At 45.4% G+C, this 19,167-nt stretch overlaps 1 protein-coding gene across 13 annotated transcripts in view; it reads left to right on the top strand.

The window, feature by feature from the left end:
- The window catches only part of tcf4 (transcription factor 4), a 578,439-nt gene that overhangs the window by 485,714 nt on the left and 73,558 nt on the right, over positions 1 to 19,167 (top strand). For all 13 annotated transcript variants that reach the window (XM_078552205.1, XM_078552262.1, XM_078552187.1 and 10 more), the window contains 2 exons: positions 6,763 to 6,868; positions 9,023 to 9,156. In XM_078552205.1, coding sequence (XP_078408331.1) covers positions 6,763 to 6,868; positions 9,023 to 9,156 — 240 coding nt within the window. The remainder of the gene's footprint in view (positions 1 to 6,762; positions 6,869 to 9,022; positions 9,157 to 19,167) is intronic.

Consider the following 19,167-nt stretch of genomic DNA (forward strand, 5'->3'; position numbering starts at 1 on the left):
TTTTGTTTCTTGTGAATGCCATTATGGTACAGAGCTGGAATTAATGTCAGTTTCTGGCACGTGAAGCTGACTTGTAGCACGATCTTGAGTGGCCATTTTGTCATCTGTATTTTCGATTAGAAGTGCTCAATTGAGATTCAAAGCCAACGTTATACATTTCCCTCAAACAGTGATCTATAATTTATTCAGAATGCATCCCATAAGTGTTAATTAAAATGTTTTCCTTTTACTGTTCCACTTACCTTAGAACTGGCACCAGAATAATGAACTTGGCCTTCATGGTTATATTTACAAATTGATCAATGTGTGGAGAACAGCAGGTTGGGGGTGGAGCTTTATAACGTTTTGGGGGTTAAAATGATTGCATTAAACCACAAAGTTGAAAATTGGAATAGGTTATGAATGTCATCTGCCACCATCTTGAGTTTGTCATATCCTTGCAGGCATCTTTTTAGTAACTCGCAATATAACGTGGAACTTTTTAAACATGTTTCACATGTTTCAAGCTAACGTTTTGAATTATATAACCCCCTCACACTCCCATTACGCCAATTAATTTGCCTATTTGGCACTTGAGTTTTTCTTCCCCTCCTGAAGGGGTTATTCTTTGGTTGCCCATTCTTTTGATGCAGTTTCACTGACACCAGCCACATTCCAGACCATTCCTCATGTCAGGTTTCAAAGAGTAATTGTTGGCCATTCGACTGTAGAGGATCTCGAAGCTCATTTTGATCCTTTACTCACCTAATATCCACACAAATGCATTTTGCTGCTGGAAACACTGCATGATGATCAAAGTGACTTTTATCCTCCTTAGCCCACAGGCTCCTGAGGTCAGTTATGGCCCTCTGATACCCAATTGACACTATCTAATGCAGCATAAACCAGTGACCATAACTGAGACCTTTCTGGTCTGCATTTCTTAGGTCTTAATTGGGCAGTGCACTTCTCAAATCAGTCACTGAGGTAGTTTAAATGCGTTGTAACGCTTCACATCACATGGTAAGAAGAATAAATTAGTATGTACTTTCTTAAAACGCCACAACACGCGGGTTGTTTTACCGAGAGATAAAATTTGTGGTTTCCTCAAATGATGGGAAGAGAGAATTTTACCAAAAAAAAATCACCTGCTTTCTCTTTCTAAATTATAATCCTATATGCATAATGAACATGTACACCTCTAAGATTTCTCTAATTCATTTTGAGCATGTGGATGTAACTGGGTACTTCTAGTCTGTTACCATCACTCACAGTTAATTGGTTTTTAGAACCCATGAGCTCAAAGCAGTTTTCGTTAATTCAGTACACATGTGTTGGATTGCAGTGCCATACAGATCTGTGTTTGTGGATGTAAGTTTGTGCATAAGAGTATCCTGTATCAATGTCATTTTGACATCCTAACAGCATCAGGTTTAGCAGTGTGTTACAGTGATGAAAAATGAAACCTGTAAACACTCCATAAAGCGGTTTCACTCTTATCAATACGTTACTAAATTAGTATAAATTTAAATCTGATCTACCTCTTTCTCTCCTTCGCCGGTTTCTTTTCACACAAACAATTTAATAATGCAACTTCAAGCATTTAAGCCTTCTTCCCTCACAAAAATGGTCAAAGTTGTTTTTGGTCTCATGTGTTCTACCAAGTTCTATAAACATGCAAATTATAAGGGGATGGGAATACTTAGGTTAGGAGATCCATGGTTTAGATGTCCTAGAAAATAATGTGTTAGATCACGAGATAAAAACAGAATATGATGGGAATACACATCAGGTCTGGCAGCATCTGTGGAAAGAGAAACAGAGCTAATGTTTCAAGTTGATGACCTTTCATCAGAATATTCAGCTCATTGACCTGAAACATTAGTTCCATTTCTCCCTTCACAGATGCTGCCTGGCCTGCTAAGTACTTGAAGTATCTTCTGTTTTTATTTCTGATTTCCAAATATCTACAGTTTTTTGTTTGATTAAGGATATGTGCAACTGAGCCTTGATTTCAACATGATAAAGATAGAATCATAGAATGATCACAGTACAAAAGGAGGCCATTTGGCCCAAGAAGCATTTAATGGTAAGAGGGCTCCACAAATTCCCTACCCAATTTGGAGGCATTGGGTAAGAACTGTGTATATTTAGTGACATCTTTTCCCCATTCCCAATTGGTGCCACGAAACATATCCCCTCCTCCAACTTGCAAAATGCTTCTCTGTGAGTGGATAGACACTAACTGTGACCAGTAGCAGCATATTCATTGCATGTTGTGTGCTGGGATTACTCTAGCAACACAGAGGCCATAAGTCTGCTGCAAGAGTACCATGTTGGTTTGACTAGCACATTGGAAGTCAGGTGTTTTCTGCCACTGAGCTTTTCCACCTCCTTCATGCGAGTACCCATCCATGGCTGATTGCTATCCACTTCTACAGTTCTAGTAGCATCGGATTGGTGATCTCACAGTGCCAGCCTAAATTAAATCAAAAATATTTTGGAATCTTCAGATCGCATCATGACTAATCCGAACCCTTTCTTGTATTGCAATGATTTCATTTACAAATTTTCAGAGTAACTGTAGCTTTTCTATTCAGTTTTCTTCAGAACTGGTCATTTTTATATTGCAACGCTCAAGAAAGGATAGAATGTTCTCAAACATTTAGATTTTGGCAGAATTCTGTATATTATAGGAGTGGTTGCTTTCTTTGGCCTCGGAGATTCAATTTCTCAAATGTTGAATCCTCAAAATCACAGCACACTGCTCTAATCCGTTATTAGGAACTGCTAAAAGACGTTCGTAATCAGAAGTGGGGGAATCACAATTGCACATTTTCAACGTGAACGGGATCAAATCATTGTGATGGTGTAACCATGACTGCCTGGATCATGACCTAACTTGCCCAATGGCATGTGGCTTAGTGACAGATGCAATAGGCTAATTATCATGGCTGTCACTCTAGAAGTTCCCGAGAAAGGGATTGAGGGAAGTGGGACCAGCTAGCTTAGAAGCATAAGTTTTGAATGCAAACAATACTTCCTTCAAAAATGAAATCGGCTTGCTGAGGGGTAAGGGAATGCCGCACTTTCAAATGCTAGGGCAAACAAATCCTGGGCTCCCTGGATGAAAAAGGAGATAGAAATTAAGATAAAAAAGAAAAAATGTACTTATGACAGGTGTCAGGTAGAAAATACAATTGGGAACCAAGAGGAATACAGAAAGTTCAGAGGGGACGGGAAAAAGCATGTTAGAGAAATGGAGAAGAATTATGAGAAAAGACTGGCAGCCAACATAAAGGGGAACCCAAAGTCTTCTATAGGCATATAAATAGTAAAAGGATGGTAAAAGGAGGAGTAGGGCCGATTAGGGACCTAAAGGAGAATTTACACATGGAAAAAGGGGCCATGGCTGAATACTTTGCATCTGTCTTTACCAAGGAGGTAGATGCTACCCAGGCCATGGTGACAGACGAGGAAACTCTGATACTAGAAGGGTTCAAAATTGATAAGGAGGAAGTTTTGAATAGGCTGTCAGTACTTCAAGCTGGCAAGGCACCGGGACCGGACACGATGCATCCAAGGATATTGAAGGAAGTGAGAGTGAAAATTGCAAGGGCACTGGCCATAATTTCTGTCTTCGTTAGAGTCAGGGGAGGTGCCAGAGGACTGGAGAATTGCAAACATTACACCCTTGTTCAAAAAAGGTTGTAAGGATAAGCCCAGCAATTACAGACCAGTCAATTTAATTTGAGTGGTGGGCAAGATTCTATAAACGATTATTCAGGATAGAACTGTAGTCACATGGAAAGATATGGGTTGATAAGGAAGAGCCAGCATGGATTTCTAAAGGGGAAATCATGTTTAACTCACTTGCTAGAGTGCCTTAAAGAGGTAACAGAAAATGTTGATGATGGTAATGCTGTTGATGTGGTGTACATGAACTTTCAAAGGGCATTTGATACAGTGCCACACAACAGACTTGTGAGAAAAGTTATTGCCCAGGGAATAAAAGGGACAGTAGCAACATGGATACAAAACTGGCTGAAAAATAGGAAGCAGAGAGTAATGGTCAATGGATATTTTTCGAACTGGAGGAAGGTTTGTAGTGGAGTTCCCAGGGGTCGGTATTGAGACCCTTGCTTTCCATGATATATATTAATGATCTAGATCTTGGTGTGCAGGGGGCAATTTCAAAGTTTGTGGATGACGCGAAGCTTGGGGGTGTTGTGAACTATGAGGAGGACAGTGTAGAATTTCAAAAGGATAAGTTGGTGGAGTGGGCAGATAGGTGGCAGATGAAGTTCAATGCGGAGAAGTGTGAGATGATGCATTTTGTTAGGAAAAATATGGACAGGCAATATAAAATAAAGGGGTGAAATTTTGAAGGGAGTGCAGGAGCAAAAAGACCTGGGTGTATATATGCGTAGATCATTGAAAGTGACAGGACAGTTTCAGAGAGCAGTTAATGAAGCATATAGTATCCTAGGCTTTATTAATAGGGGCATAGAGTACAAGAGCAAGGAGGTTGTGCTGAATTTATATAAGACACTCGTCAGACCTCAGCTGGAGTATTGTGTACAGTTCTGGGTGCCACATTATAGGAAGGATGTGAACACGTTGGAGAGAGTGCAGAAGAGGTTTACAGGAATGGTTCCAGGGATGAGAAACTTCTGCTATGGAGGATAGATTGGAGAGGTTGGTACTGTTCTCCTTGGAGAGAAGAAGGCTGGGAGGAGGTTTGATAGAGATGTTCAAAATCATGAGAGGGCTGGACAGAGTAGATAGGGAGAAGCTGTTCCCACTCGTAAAAGGGTCAAGAATGGGAGGGCACAGATTTAAAGTGATTTGCAAAAGATGATGTGAGAAAAACTTTTTCACACAACAGGTGTTTTGGGTCTGGAATGCACTGCCTGGAAGTGTGGTGGAGGCAGGTTAAATTGAGGCATTCAAGAGGGCAGTAGATGATTATTTGAATAGAAAAATGTGCAGGGATACAGGGAAAAGGCAGGGTATTTGCACTAGGTCATAATGCTCATTTGGAAAAGACACAATGGGCTGAATGGCCTTCATCTGTACCGTTAAATTCTGTGATTCTGTGAAATTTAATCTATTTTTGGCAATGCATTACCACAGTGTTTAGCAGAACTATCACCTGTACATTGTGTTTTTATGAATAAATTAAGAGATTAGTGTCTGGAGGGTGGAATGAGATAATCCTGTTAGTTTATACTGAAAAAGTTGTTATGTTTTCCTGGAGAGTTCAGAAACTAATCCAATCAATCAGTAACAAATCACGAGCTATATGTGAATGTGGCCTGAACTCCCGAATGCGCTTTAAAGTTTTTAAATTCCTCGCATGTGATTTGTTGCACTTATATAAGTACTGTTTGTGTACTAATGGAGATAATCAGCAAAGCTCAGCAGGTCATTCAGGAATATAGACTGGCATTTCATGTGGTATTCTTCATTGTCATGTACTGTCTTCGTAAGGTCACCTCAACATGCTGCTCTCTCTCCTTTCTTTAGTTTGGTTATTCCTGTAAAGGGTCTGGGGTCCTGACCATAGGGGTTCTGATCTAGGGTCCAAAACGGAATCCTTCCTTCCTTAAACAGTTGACCACGCATTTCCAGTATTTTCATTTTTATTTGACTTTATTTGTCATCATGTCCTGAGTGTGATTGTAAGTATGAAGTAGTATGTTGAGTCGCAACAATAAGACCGTAAGACGTAGGAGCAGAAGTAGTCCATTCAGCCCATCGAGTCTGCTCCACCATTCACTGAGATCATGGCTAATCTGCTAATCCTCAACTCCACTTTCCTGCCTTTTCCCCATAACCCTTGATTCCCTTGCTGATTAAAAATCTGTCTATCTCAGCCTTGAATATACTTAATGAACCAGCTTCTACAGTCCTCTGTGGTAAAGAATTCTACAGATTAACAACCCTCCTCACCTCTGTCTTAAATGGGTGACCCCTCACTCTGTGATTATGCCCTCTGGTCCTAGACTCACCCACAAGGGGAAACAACCTCTCAGCATCTACCCTGTTAAGCCCCCATGTTTCAATAAGGTCACTTCTCATTCTTCTAAACTCCAATGAGTACAGGTCCAACCTACTCAACCTGTCCTCATAAGAAGATCCCTCCATATCCGGGATCAACCTAGTGAACCTTCTCTGGACTGCCTCCATTGCCACTACATCTTTCCTTAGATAAGGGGACCAAAACTGTTCAAAATATTCTATAATAATGGGTGCCTTTTATAGTCTAACCAAGACTTCCCTATTTTTATACTCCATTCCCTTTGAAATAAAGGCCAACATTCCATTTGTCTTACCTATTACCTGCTGAACTTGCATACTAGTTTCTTTGGATACATGCACGAGGACCCCCAAGTCCCAATGTGCTGCAGCTTTCTTCAGTTTGTCTCCATTTAAGTAATAATCAGCTCCTCTATTCTTCCTGCCAAGGTGCATAGCCTCACATTTCCCACATTATATTCCATCTGCCACATTTTTGCCCACTCACTTAACCTTATATGACCTGAACTGCTACACATTTAGCATGGGGAGTGAAGAGGTAGATGCAGGACTGTTAACATATATTCTGTGGTGTTCCCACATGTTGCTTACCATTTCCCACTGGTCACAACAAGTGCTTTTTATATTTAAGAGTTGGTTTGTAAGTACCCTTGTGCCTGGCATACTGTTATTTATTGAAAACACGCTTTGTATTTTGTATTCTTTTTAACAGTAGGTGAAAACTGTGCCTTTTTTTTGCAGGTGTATGCCCCATCAGCAAGCACTGCCGATTATAACAGGGATTCGCCTGGATACCCTTCCTCCAAGCCACCTACTAGCACATTTCCTAGTTCATTCTTTATGCAGGGTAAGTGGATGTTAGCCAGTGCAGTCAATTTATGAAAACATAAACACCTTGCTTTTTGGATTGTACTTGTTGCATTTGAATGAATTTCAGGGAAAAAATAACATCATGTCTTTGAATGTATATGCTTCTCAATTCCTTCCCATCCCCTCAGCTATTTCTGTTCATCCATCAGCCCAACAACTGAAAGTGTGAATGAGCCATGCAATATTGCACTTTATTTGTGAACCAGTGCTGTTTTGTGGCTCAACTCATTCGACAAACACTAATATTACTGAGGCTGATTTTAAATGGGACCAGGCTGTCACCAGCAAAATTTAGTTCTGGGTTTTCCCATCCCATACCAGGATGGGACAGAGGTGGACATCTAGAAAAAAAAAAGGCGGGTAGCCGACAGCCTGTACACTGGCTTGCCACCTCCATTCCTCACCCTGCTGACTCTCCAGAGGACAGGGTGAGAGCAGGGGTCAGGCGGGTAAGTGAAGTCGCCCACCTCATTAATCGGGTGGATCGAAGCCAATAAAGATCTCATTAAGAGCTCACCCTCTGACTTCCCAAGATTTTCATGGGGGCAGACGGCCATTAGGAGGTCTCTGAAACTGACCAGCTGCAGCCTGGCAGGAAATGGACAGCAGTGCTGAAACAGTTTTATTTTATTTAAAAGAAAATGAAAGTTTGGACAAAAACCTACTGAGGAGTAATGAAATTTTCTTAACCAAACTTTCCTATCCTATCCTGGGTCCCAGCTTTCAATTCGCACTTTGAACGTGATTTTTAATGCCACACATAGGTAACAGTACAGCAACGGCTGGCGCTTTGGGCCAGAATGTGGCTCACTTCCCTGGCGTCCCAACTTCATCTCCACCCCCTCGGCCATTGATTGGACGGAAGACCTGTCTCTAAGGGCATCAAGACCCAACCCAATGAAAACTGCACATCGCTGCAAACTGGAGGCCAGTTCGAAACCCGGAATTGAATTTGCCTTCCATTTCCCACCTCCAATGGGAAAATCCAGCCCTTAATCTCCAGTGTGCATAGCATGCATGCCCTACACAGCACCACTTGGCTAATCCTGAATGTTGCCACCTCAGATGCCTTCTGAATGGCATAGAGGACTGGTCTAGATGCCAATCTGAAATATTGCTGGCAAAGCAATTTGTTGATGTCCATAGAGTTCCACCTAGCTATGTCAGAGATCCAGAAATTAGGAGTGGGAAATAAGGTTAGTAATATGACCTTCCCTGAATGAGGAGGGAGCAATTTCTATTGAAAACTACTTGATTTCCTCACCATTGGAATGTTTTAATTTTCTTACGCATTCTGACAGTTCACACAAAAATGTCAAATTAAAAATGAAACGCTGCCATCTCAGTTGACAACAACAATCTGCACTTATATAAACTTTTTACCGTAGGTTAGAATGTTCCAAGTTGCTTCACAATAGCACTATCAGATAAAATTTGACACCTAGCTGCATAAAGAAGTATTGGGACTGGTAACCACAAGCTTGGTCAAAGAGGTAGGCTTTAAGGAACATACTAAGGAAAGAGAAGGGGAGAATTCAAGAGCTCAGAGCCGAGACAGTTAAAGGCACAATCGCCAATGACTAGTCATATAATGTATGGGGGGCAAAGTGGGGGACGGTACAAGGAGATGTGGTATAAAATTAAGTTAGAAGTTTTTGTCTTATGAACATGCAATAGTCAGCATCAGAGGAAGATATACACAAAAGGTTTGGGACTCCAGTCTAAGTTTATGTTGCATTTTGTTTTGCCTGTTCGCTCCATTTCCAGCTGCAGCTCTTCCATTACCAGTCAAACTGGTATTAATCAGATGAATTAACTTGAACCTTTGACTGAGTGATTGATTGTACCTGCAATGCCAACTTTATTTCTTCGTGATTATTTCTATTATTCATTTGGCTGAGACTGAGCTTTTTTTTTGCTTTCATTTTGTTTTAAATCAAGAAGAATTCCACAGATGAATGTTGCTGAGAGGTCATCTTGCAGTTCCAAGCTAATGGCACATTTTAATTAAGGGTTCATTACCAACCAAATAGTTGCAATCAAATAATCAGCAGGAATGCTCAATTAAGAATGTTTTTGTGGGCCTTTTTCTTTTCTGAAGGGGTCGATGTAACCTGACCTTTCTTTCCAGATGGGCATCACAACTCTGATCCATGGACTTCCTCTGGCGGAATGAATCAGCCCGGTTATGGGGGCATGCTGGGAAACTCCTCCCATGTTCCACAATCCAGCAGTTACTGCAGTCTCCATCCACACGACCGTCTGGTAATAGTGACATCTTATCTGCTGGCTGCTTACTGGCATCATTCTTTAATATTGTCAGTTCCTGGCTGTCAAGTTAACTTGTTTGCCTCAGCATTCTAATTCATGTATCAGAAGTTCAGTGTTTAGTTCAAAATGAAAACATTTCCATTCCATAATTTCTTACTTTAAACTACATAAAAGCTGTTACGTTGTGATAGCAATTTCTTGTTTTAGTGGATTTGAAAATACATTTTTTTTCTCGTGTATGTTGTTTTCTTTTCCCCGCTTGCCCTGAAGAAATTGACTTATGCCAAATCAAGAATATTTTCCCAAGGGCCCATTCTTTGCGTGAACCGAGAGAGCCCTTCAACCACCAGAGCTCCAGAGACATGAGTTCAAATCCCACCATGAAAGCTAGGAAATAGTCTCAGTAATGATGATCATGAAACTACTAGATTGTGATTAATAACCTAACTGATTCACAAATGCCCTTTTAGGAAAGTTATCTGCTATTCTCGAATAAAAACAGAAAATGCTGGAAAAACACTGGGTCTGGCAGCATCTGTGGAGAAAGAAACAGAGTTTTTTTTTTTGCAAAAATATACTTTATTCATAAAATATCTTCAATCACATTCCAAACCATTTCAAAAACACCATTACAAGGGTACAATCCAGGTTAAACTTTTACAAATTGTATCACCAGGTGCATCAGTACAAACAATATTACAATCATTTACAGCCTTTCATTTTGAGCTGTACAGCCCGAGGGGCTCTAAACAGTTCCCAGTCTCTCGGTGCGCTGTGGCAGAAAGGTCTTAGACAGCGACCCTTCCCCATTGCGCCTTTGCGGCAGCTGCCCCAAGCTTTAGTGCGTCCCTCAGCACATAGTCCTGGACTTTGGATTGTGCCAGTCCGCAACAATCGGTCGGGGACAACTCTTTGTGCTGGAAGACCAACAAGTTTCGGGCAGACCAAAGCGCGTCTTTCACCGAGTTGATGATCCTCCAGCTGCAGTTGATGTTTGTCTCGGTGTGTGTCCCTGGGAACAGCCCGTAGAGCACAGAGTCCTGTGTCACAGAACTGCTCGGGATGAACCTCGACAGCAACCACTGCATCTCTCTCCAGACTTTCTTTGCAAAGGCACAATCCACAAGGAGGTGAACAACGGTCTCTTCCCCACCACAGCCACCTCGAGGGCAACGTGCAGAGGGGGTGAGACTCCTGGCGTGTAGGAAGGATCTGACGGGGAGGGCCTTTCTCACCACCAGCCAAGCTACGTCTTGGTGCTTGTTGGAAAGTTCTGGCGATGAGGCATTCTGCCAAATGACTTTGACAGTCTGCTCGGGGAACCATCCCACAGGGTCCACCCTCTCCTTTTCCCTCAGGGCCTCTAGGACGTTACGTGCTGACCACTGCCTGATGGACTTGTGGTCAAAGGTGTTTTTCTGCATAAATTTTTCCACCAGGGACAGGTGGTACGGCACGGTCCAACTACTTGGAGCGTTCCGCGGCAGCGTGGCCAGACCCATCCTTCGCAACACCGGGGACAGGTAGAACCTCAGCACGTAGTGACACTTGGTGTTTGCGTACTGAGGGTCTACGCACCGCTTGATGCAGCCACACACAAAGGTGGCCATCAGTATGAGGGCGATGTTGGGCACGTTTTTTCCCCCTTTATCTAGAGGCTTGTACATCGCGTCCCTGCGGACACGATCCATTTTCGACCTCCAGATAAAGCGGAAGATGGCTCGAGTGATCGCCATCGCGCAGGAGTCTGGAATGGGCCAGACCTGTGCCACGTACAGCAACAGCGAGAGTGCCTCACACCTGATGACCAGGTTCTTACCCGCAATGGAGAGGGAGCGTCGCTCCCACATGCCCAGTTTCCTTTTCACCATAGCCACTCGCTCCTTCCAGTTTCTAACGCATGCCCTGGTCCCTCCGAACCATATCCCCAGCACCTTCAGGCCGTCAGCCCTGACAGTGAAGGGGACAAAGGATCGGTCAGCCCAGTTCCCAAAGAACATGGCCTCGCTCTTCCCACGATTTACCTTGGCTCCCGAGGCCAGTTCGAACTGGTCGCAGATGTGCATCAGTCTGCGCACTGACAGCGGATCCGAGCAGAAGACAGCGACGTCGTCCATGTACAGGGAGGCTTTTACCTGAGTGCCTCCACTGCCTGGGATCGTCACTCCTCTTATGCCCGGATCCTTCCTGATGGACTCGGCAAAGGGTTCTATGCAACACACGAAAAGAACAGGCGAGAGAGGACAGCCCTGCCTGACTCCAGATTTAATCGGAAAGCTATCTGTTTCCCACCCATTGATTGAGACTGCGCTACTGATGTTAGTGTAGAGCAGTTGGATCCAGTTTCGAATTCCCTCCCCAAACCCCATTTTGGAGAGCACATCCCCCATGTAGGTGTGCGATATTCTGTCAAAGGCCTTCTCCTGATCCAAGCTGATGAGGCAGGTATCCACACCCCTGTCCTATACATCGGCAATCGTATCCCAGAGCAGCGCGAGGCTGTCAGAGATCTTCCTGCCTGGCACAGAGCAGGCCTGGTCAGGGTGAATCACCAATTCCAGAGCGGATTTGACCCGATTTAATGTTTTGAGTCAGAATGACTCTTCTTCAGAGCTAAAGAGAAGTAGAAATGTGATGGATTTTATACTGTTTAAGAGGGGGTGGAGCAAATGGAGCAAAATAGGAGGTCATGGAGCTCAGGGGAGATTGACAAAGATTTCATGGAAATAAGACAAAGGGAACGTTAATGGTAGTGTTAAAGACTAAAGAAGGTGCTGCTAATGGCATAAAGGTAAGAGAGCAGAATGTGTTAATAGCACAACAAAGGTCAGCACTCTGAAAGCACAACATAAAAACAAGTGACAAATGGCCCTGTGGTGCGGGGCGGTGGGGGGAAGGGAAAGGATGAAAAAAGGATTTAAATTTTTTTTTAAAGGAATGAATAAATAAGTAAAGATAAAAATAAAAAATTGGATTAAAAAAAGGGAAAGATGGAGGAGAGAGTTCATGGCCTGAAGTTGTTGAACTCAATGTTAAGTCCAGAAGACTGTAAAGTGCCTAATTGGAAGATGAGGTGCTGTTCCTCCAGTTTGCGTTGGGCTTCACTGGAACATTGCAGGAAGCCAAGGACGGACATGTGGGCATGAGAGCAGGGTGGAGTGTTAAAATGGCGAGCGACAGGAAGGTCTGGGTCACGTTTGCAGACAGACCGGAGGTGTTCCGCAAAGCGGTCACCGGTCTGCGTTTAATCTTCCCAATGTAGAGGAGACTACATTGGGTGCAGCAAATGCTGTAGACTAAATTGAAGAGAGGTGCAAGAGAAGCTTCACCTGAAAGGAGTGTTTGGGACCTTGGACAGTGAGGAGGGGGGAGGTAAAGGGACAGGTGTGGCACCTTCTGTGATTGCCTGGGATGGTGCGTGGGAAGGGGATGAGAAGTTGGGGGTTGATGGAGGAGTGGACCAGGGTGTCATGGAGGGAATGGTCCCTATGGAATGCTGTTTGAGGGGAGGGGGGGGTGAAGGGAAGATGAGTTTGGTGGTGGCATCATGCTGGAGTTGGCAGAAATAGCGGAGGATGATCCTTTGAATGCGGAGACTGGGTGGGGTGAAAATTGAGGACAAGGGGTCCTACATTGTTCTGGGAGGGAGGGGAAGGGGTGAGGGCAGAAGTGCGGGAGATGGGTTGGACACGGTTGAAGACCATGTCAATCGCAGTGGTGCGGGGAACCCTTGGTTAAGGAGCATCATCGGAACAGATGCAACGGAGGCGAAGGAACTGGGAGAATGGGATGGAGTCCTTTCAGGAAGCAGGGTGTGAGGGGCTGTGGTCGAGGTAGCCGTAGGAGTCAGTGAGCTTGTAACGATTATTGTTAGACAGTTTATCACCAGAAATGGAGACAAAGAGGTCAAGGAAGGGAAGTGTCGGAGATGGACCATGTGAATGTGAGAGAGAGGTGGAAATTGGAAGCAAAATCGATAAATTTTCCAGGTCCAGACGAGAGCATGAAGCGACACTGATACAGTTGCTTTTACCTATTATTTTTACCCTGACTGCCCTGTATCTAAGTTCAGACCCGCACAATTGAGTGGCTTGCTAGACCATATTGGAGGAATTTGGTGGGATTTGAACTCATGTTGTATTAAACTGCTATAGAAATGCATAAGAAGAATAAAACTAGATCTATCACCTAGCATCAATCTAGGCACCAGACATGACAAAGGTGCACTCAACCCAACTGGCCCAACAAAGTATTCCTAACAACTCAGGACTTGTTCCAAAATTGGGAGAGCTGTCCCATGGACTAGTGAAGCAACAACCTAACCTAATCTTCCTCACAGAATCATACATTTTGACCAATGTCTCAATACCTACCCTGGTTATGTCCTGTCTCACTGGCAGGACTGGTGGACCAGAGGCAGCAGCCAGCACAGTGATGCACAGTCAGAAGGCAGTGGCCTGGGAGCCTTCAACGTTGACTGTATACCCTGTAAAGTCTTAGACCATCAGGTCAAACATGGGCAAGGAAACCTCCTTCTGATTACCACCTACAACCCTCCCTTAGCTGATGAATCAGTGCTCATTCATGTTGAACTCCATTTGAAGGAAGCACAGAGGGTACCAAAGCCACAGAATATACGCCAGGCGGAAGACTTCAATAATCAGCACCAACAACATTCAAGAAGTGCAACATCACCTTGGACATCCAGCCAGGAGGCGGTGGCATAGTGCTATTGTCACTGGACTGGTAATCTGGAAACCCATTCTGGGGACCTGGGGTTGAGCAAATAATGAGAGCTACAAGAAATATTCAAATAACAGTTCCACTGCCATGACCACTTTTGGGGTGGTGGGGACCCTACACTACACGATGGAGCGGATTAAGAAGTGCATGGTGGTCAACTGCGTCCTCCACAACATTGCCATCACTAGGGTGCAGCCTGTTGTATTAGGGTGTTCAGGACTGAAAGAGTTAATGTGGGACTGGGGAAACAGTAGCGCTGCACGATGACATAAAGTGAGCCACATGACTAGTAATAGTCTGAATGGAGAAGGCTCGTGGCTTGAAGAAGCCTATTGTCTTGTGTGTGTATATATATATTATATATGTGTATCTTATATATCTGTACATACATTTGGAATGCGCTGCTTGGAAGTGTGGTGGAGGCATGTTCAATTGAGGCATTCAAGAGGGCATTAGATGACATTTAAATATCATCCAAAGTGCAGGATTATGGGGAAAAGGCAGGAGATTGGCACTAAGTTAAAATGCTCAGAGAGCTGGTGCAGACACAGTGGGCCGAATGGCCTCCTTCTACACCAGAACAATTCTGATTCTGATTCTGAGTCCCACCATGGCAAATGGTGGACTTTGAATTCAATAAAAATATGGAATTAAAAGTCTAATGATGACCATGAAACCATTGCCGATTGTCATAAAAACCCACCTGGTTCAATAATGTCCTTTAGGGAAAGAAATCTGCCGTCCTTACCTTGTCTGGCCTATTTAACTCCAGACCCGCAGCAATGGGGTTGACTCTAAAATTCCCTCTGAACCAGAACATTTGGGGATGGGGAATAAATGCTGGTCGAGCTGGCGACGCCCACATCCCATGAACGAACAATAAAAAAAAGATTGGCACCTATTCCACCACCTTAAAATTCACTCACACCACCACTGTGGCTGCGGCAGCTATATATACCATCTATAAGATACACTGCAGCTACTCACTAAAACTTCTTCGACAGCACCTTCCACCTCGAAGGACAAGGGCAGCAGATGCATTGAACACCACCACCTGCAAGTTCCCTTCCAAGTCTCTCATTATCCTGATTTGACACCATGGGCAGAATTTTGCGTTTGACAGGCAGGCGGGCCCAACCGACTCGGTGGCGGGCAGGCAGCCGATTGCCGCCGAAACGGACCGCGCCGCCATTTTGCGCGGGTGGACCAATTAAGGCTCGCCCAGCGGGGTTCCGACTCCCATGTTCATCGGGAAAATTAAATCAGCAGCGGGTGTGTTCAGACCGCCGGTTCCAGTGGGGAACCGGAAGTCTGTATAAAGAGCGGCCAGGCAGCTTCCTTTAGGCTGTTCACCATGGCCAGTCATCGAGCAGCACAAGAGGTGAGGGCAGAGGAGGGGGAGGGGGGCAGGCTGCAGGATAGGCCAGCGGGGGGGCCACTGTGCCCCTCGGTTCTCAGATGCCTGCCTTGCTGTCCTCCTCGAAGAGGTGTCCAACCATCGGGAGGCCTTGTTTCCAGAGGATGGGAGGAGGAGGGCCCCCCACGTCACCAGGCAGGCGTGGCAGGAGGTGGCGGAGGCTGTTCGCTCTCATGGTGCTGTGCGGCACACAGGAACCCAGTGCCACAAGCGCTTCAATCATTTGCTGCACTCTGGAAGGGTGAGTACCATGTCAGCCTTGGCCTTTTTACCCAGCAGATAGTCTTAGCCTTTGAGGTCCCCCCCCACTACATCTTAGTGTCGTTACTGCATTGGGCATTTGGCGCACACTGGTTGGGCAAACAGATAGTGACTATGTTTACATCAGCCTTAGTGGTTGAGGAGAAGATGGGTTATCCCGGCAGCATATGTTGGTGTTTGTCGCATTTGAGTAGTCTGGGGGCAACAAGCAGGGGAGACAGCTAGGCACATACTCAGAACTCCAACACATGTCATATTGATGGTGATGAGATGGTGGAAGGGGAGCCTCAAGGTGTCGTGGCCAAAAGCCATCTGCTGGCCTTGGCGCTGCACCTAGTTGTGCCTCCTTGCCATGGGCGCTAAGACCTGTGTGTTATTCAAAGTGATGGACGCTGAATGTGTCCAAGGTGTCCTTTGGGGGAGGGGGTTTGGACCAGCCATACTATCTTCTGGGGTCTGATCACCAGTAGTGTGGACAAGAGCCGCTGGAGGCCTCAGATGGGCCACTGTGGTTGAGGTGTGGTGTGTGCGTGCAGAGTACATGAGCGATCAGCCCCAATAAATGCTCTTCTCTGTTCTGCAGGCAAAAACAGAGCAATATGTGGGTGCGGCAGTGGACTGGTGGTGGGCATGCCGTGCTGCAGCACCTCACCATGTATGAGGAGCAGGCCATGGAGCTGGGGAGGAGGCAGGCGGCCAGGTCGGCAGGTGTCGGCAAGGCTGGGGTGCAGCGGTCAGGTATTTGAGGTTCACAGTCCCATCCACTCTGTCTCCCCACCATTCAAAGCATTGATGGTTGCTGCAATCGTTAATGCAGCAACACTGCTCAATCACAGACTGATACAGTCAGATGTGTGAGTCATACACAAAGGTCCCTCGGCCCCTTGAGGATGCGCGTCTCTAGCACCTTCCAAAATCGCCTTATCCCATTTGTGACCGCTATCCCCATGGCCTAACATGCCATGGCATCGCTGCTGCACATCCAAAGACTTATTGCATCTTAGGAGGGTTTGTACCTCCACCACCCTTTCAGCCAGTGCGTCCCACATTACTCTGTCCAAAAGGTCCTCAGCACCTCACCTGTCAACCTCATGGTACTCAACTTAAATAAATGCCACCACGTTAGTCATCCCTGCGCCAAGGGGAAATGTTGCCTTCTTTCCAACCGTTCTATGCCCCTTATAACGGTATGAAGGTCAATAATGTGACCTGTCGATCTCATGTGATCCACAGCAAATGTCGCAAGTGCCGTGGCTCCTATTGTAGCGCTGCTCAGCTTCTGTTCCTGGATGACGGAGTGGCGTCATGAGCCACCTTCTGAGGGGATAGCCCTTATCACCCACCAGCCAACCATCCAGCCGAGCCGGAGCACTGAAGAGCGCCGGCACCTGTGAGTGTCTGAGGATGTAGGCATCGTGGGAGCTGCCTGGGTACCTTGCACAGACTTGTAAAATCAGCATCCTGTGATCACACACTATCTGCACATTCATGGAGTGGAAGCCCTTCCTGTTGACGAAGGCACCGGGCTCACCTGCTGGTGCCTTGATGGCCACATGTGTACAGTCTATTGCACCCTGGACGTGGGGGAAGCCAGCAATGTCCGCGAAGCCTCTGGCTCACTGTGTCTAACTTGCCTGGTCGCAGCGGAAGTGCATGAAGGTCAATACCAGTCTGAACAGAGAGTCTGTAGCCTGCTTGATACAAGTGTGTACAGCTTATTGGGAGATACCGCAAAGATCACCCACTGAGCCCTGGAAGGAGCCAGAGGCATAGAAGTGGAGAGCAACTGTGACCTTTAGAGCGCTGGCATGGGGTGTCCACCCACACAGTTAGGTGAGATCTCAGGGCCAATCATCTGACAGATGTAGTTGACTGTTTCCCTTGACAGACGGAGCCTCCTTCGGCACTGCACCTCAGACATATTGAGGTAGCTGCTTCGCCGCCTGTATACCCTGGCAGCAGGATAGTGCCGTCTTCTGTGGCCCCTTCCACCTTGGACACCCTCTTGGCCCTGCACCCCTTGGGCCTGCGCCTGGCCCCCTAAAGGTGGCTCCCCTGGAGGCTGATTGTCCTGTCCTGGCCTCCTCCTTATTCTATCCCTCCCTTCCTCCTCAGAGGAGCTGCCACCAATGGAGATGTCAGAACCCATACCCAGGCTAAATGGAGGCCTCTGGAAAGCTGCAGGCCCGATAAAGATTACTGTCTGCAGACTGCTGAGCTAAAGCTTCAAAGTACAGAGAAAGCTATTGGAAATCGATCTGAACTGCTAACAATCACACAGGCAAGTTGAAAACACTTTCTGCATTAAATACTTCAGATAAAACACTAACAACCCCTCTGAGCCCACATATCCCGCCCGTGGATGAGATTTGTTAAAAAATCAGTTACCCGCCTGCCCGTTGGGCCCGTGCGCCGAGCCGAAGTTCGCATGGGCGCCTCAAAATCGGTTTCAATTGCCGGGTTACGGGCCTTAACAAGGCCTTTAATTAATGGCGGGCGCGCGTCGTGCTTCATAGCACGCCCACCCACCTAACTTTCGTGATGCCGCGAGCTGACGTTGGGACGCTCGCGCGACAATTTAAGCACTGACGTGCGGGCTCCGCCACCTGTGCGTCAGCCATAAAATTCTGCCCTATATTACTGTTCCTTCATTTTCACTGGGTCGAAATTCTGGAATCCTCATCCTTACAGTGCTGTGGGTCTACCTACACCAAGCTGCAGAGGTTGAAGAATGTGGCTCACCACCACCTTCTCAAGGCTAATTAGGGATCTGCAATAAATGCTGGCCTTGCCAGCGATGCGCACATCCCTTGAATAAATATTAAAAAATGCACCCTTCCTATTCTGAATGGTGCATTAATGAATTTACCCACTGTGGGGGCTAAAAGCAACAGATCTTAAGTTAGTTTAAATTATAATATTTTACATTGAAAATAGTCCACACTTCCACTTACAATGTCTAAAATCATCACAATGTGCTTTCAAATACAGTGAAAGTGCCTCCACGGCCCGTGTTAATATTTAGCAACTTGTCGGGTCCCTATTGACTTTTAGCAAGAATCTGAGGGATCTATAATCTCTTCAATTACCCTGCTGAAAATAACAAATATGAAATATCATGGCATCTATTTTCTTGGAACCATTGTGATGCATTAATGACATATAACCTGACCAGTCACCACACAAACTGGGTGTGACTCTTTTATTTTTAATGATTTCCTTGTTAAGAGCGAAATTTATGCACAAATGGGCACATCTGGCCTTAAATAATTTCTTTACCAGCATCTCCTAACTCCCTTAGTTATCCCTTCCTCATATGATTAAAATACTTCTTAAAATTTACAGTGCTATCACCAACCAACACTGCTTGATTTGCCTCACCCTTTCTCTTACTGTTCTCCACCTTTATGACATCCAGCATGGGTACTCCCCCAACCTTTTGGAGTTATTCTATGGGAAAAGTAAAGAAGAAAGTATAAGGAAAGCTCCCATCCATTTCGTGATAATGTGATAAAATATTAAGCATATCATATTGCTGCACAGACCCTAGGAAATGTCTGCTCACAGCCATTAACAAAAATGTG

The sequence above is a fragment of the Cetorhinus maximus genome, chromosome 1, assembly GCF_964194155.1.
Source record: "Cetorhinus maximus chromosome 1, sCetMax3.hap1.1, whole genome shotgun sequence".
Taxonomy (NCBI): Eukaryota; Metazoa; Chordata; class Chondrichthyes; order Lamniformes; family Cetorhinidae; genus Cetorhinus; species Cetorhinus maximus.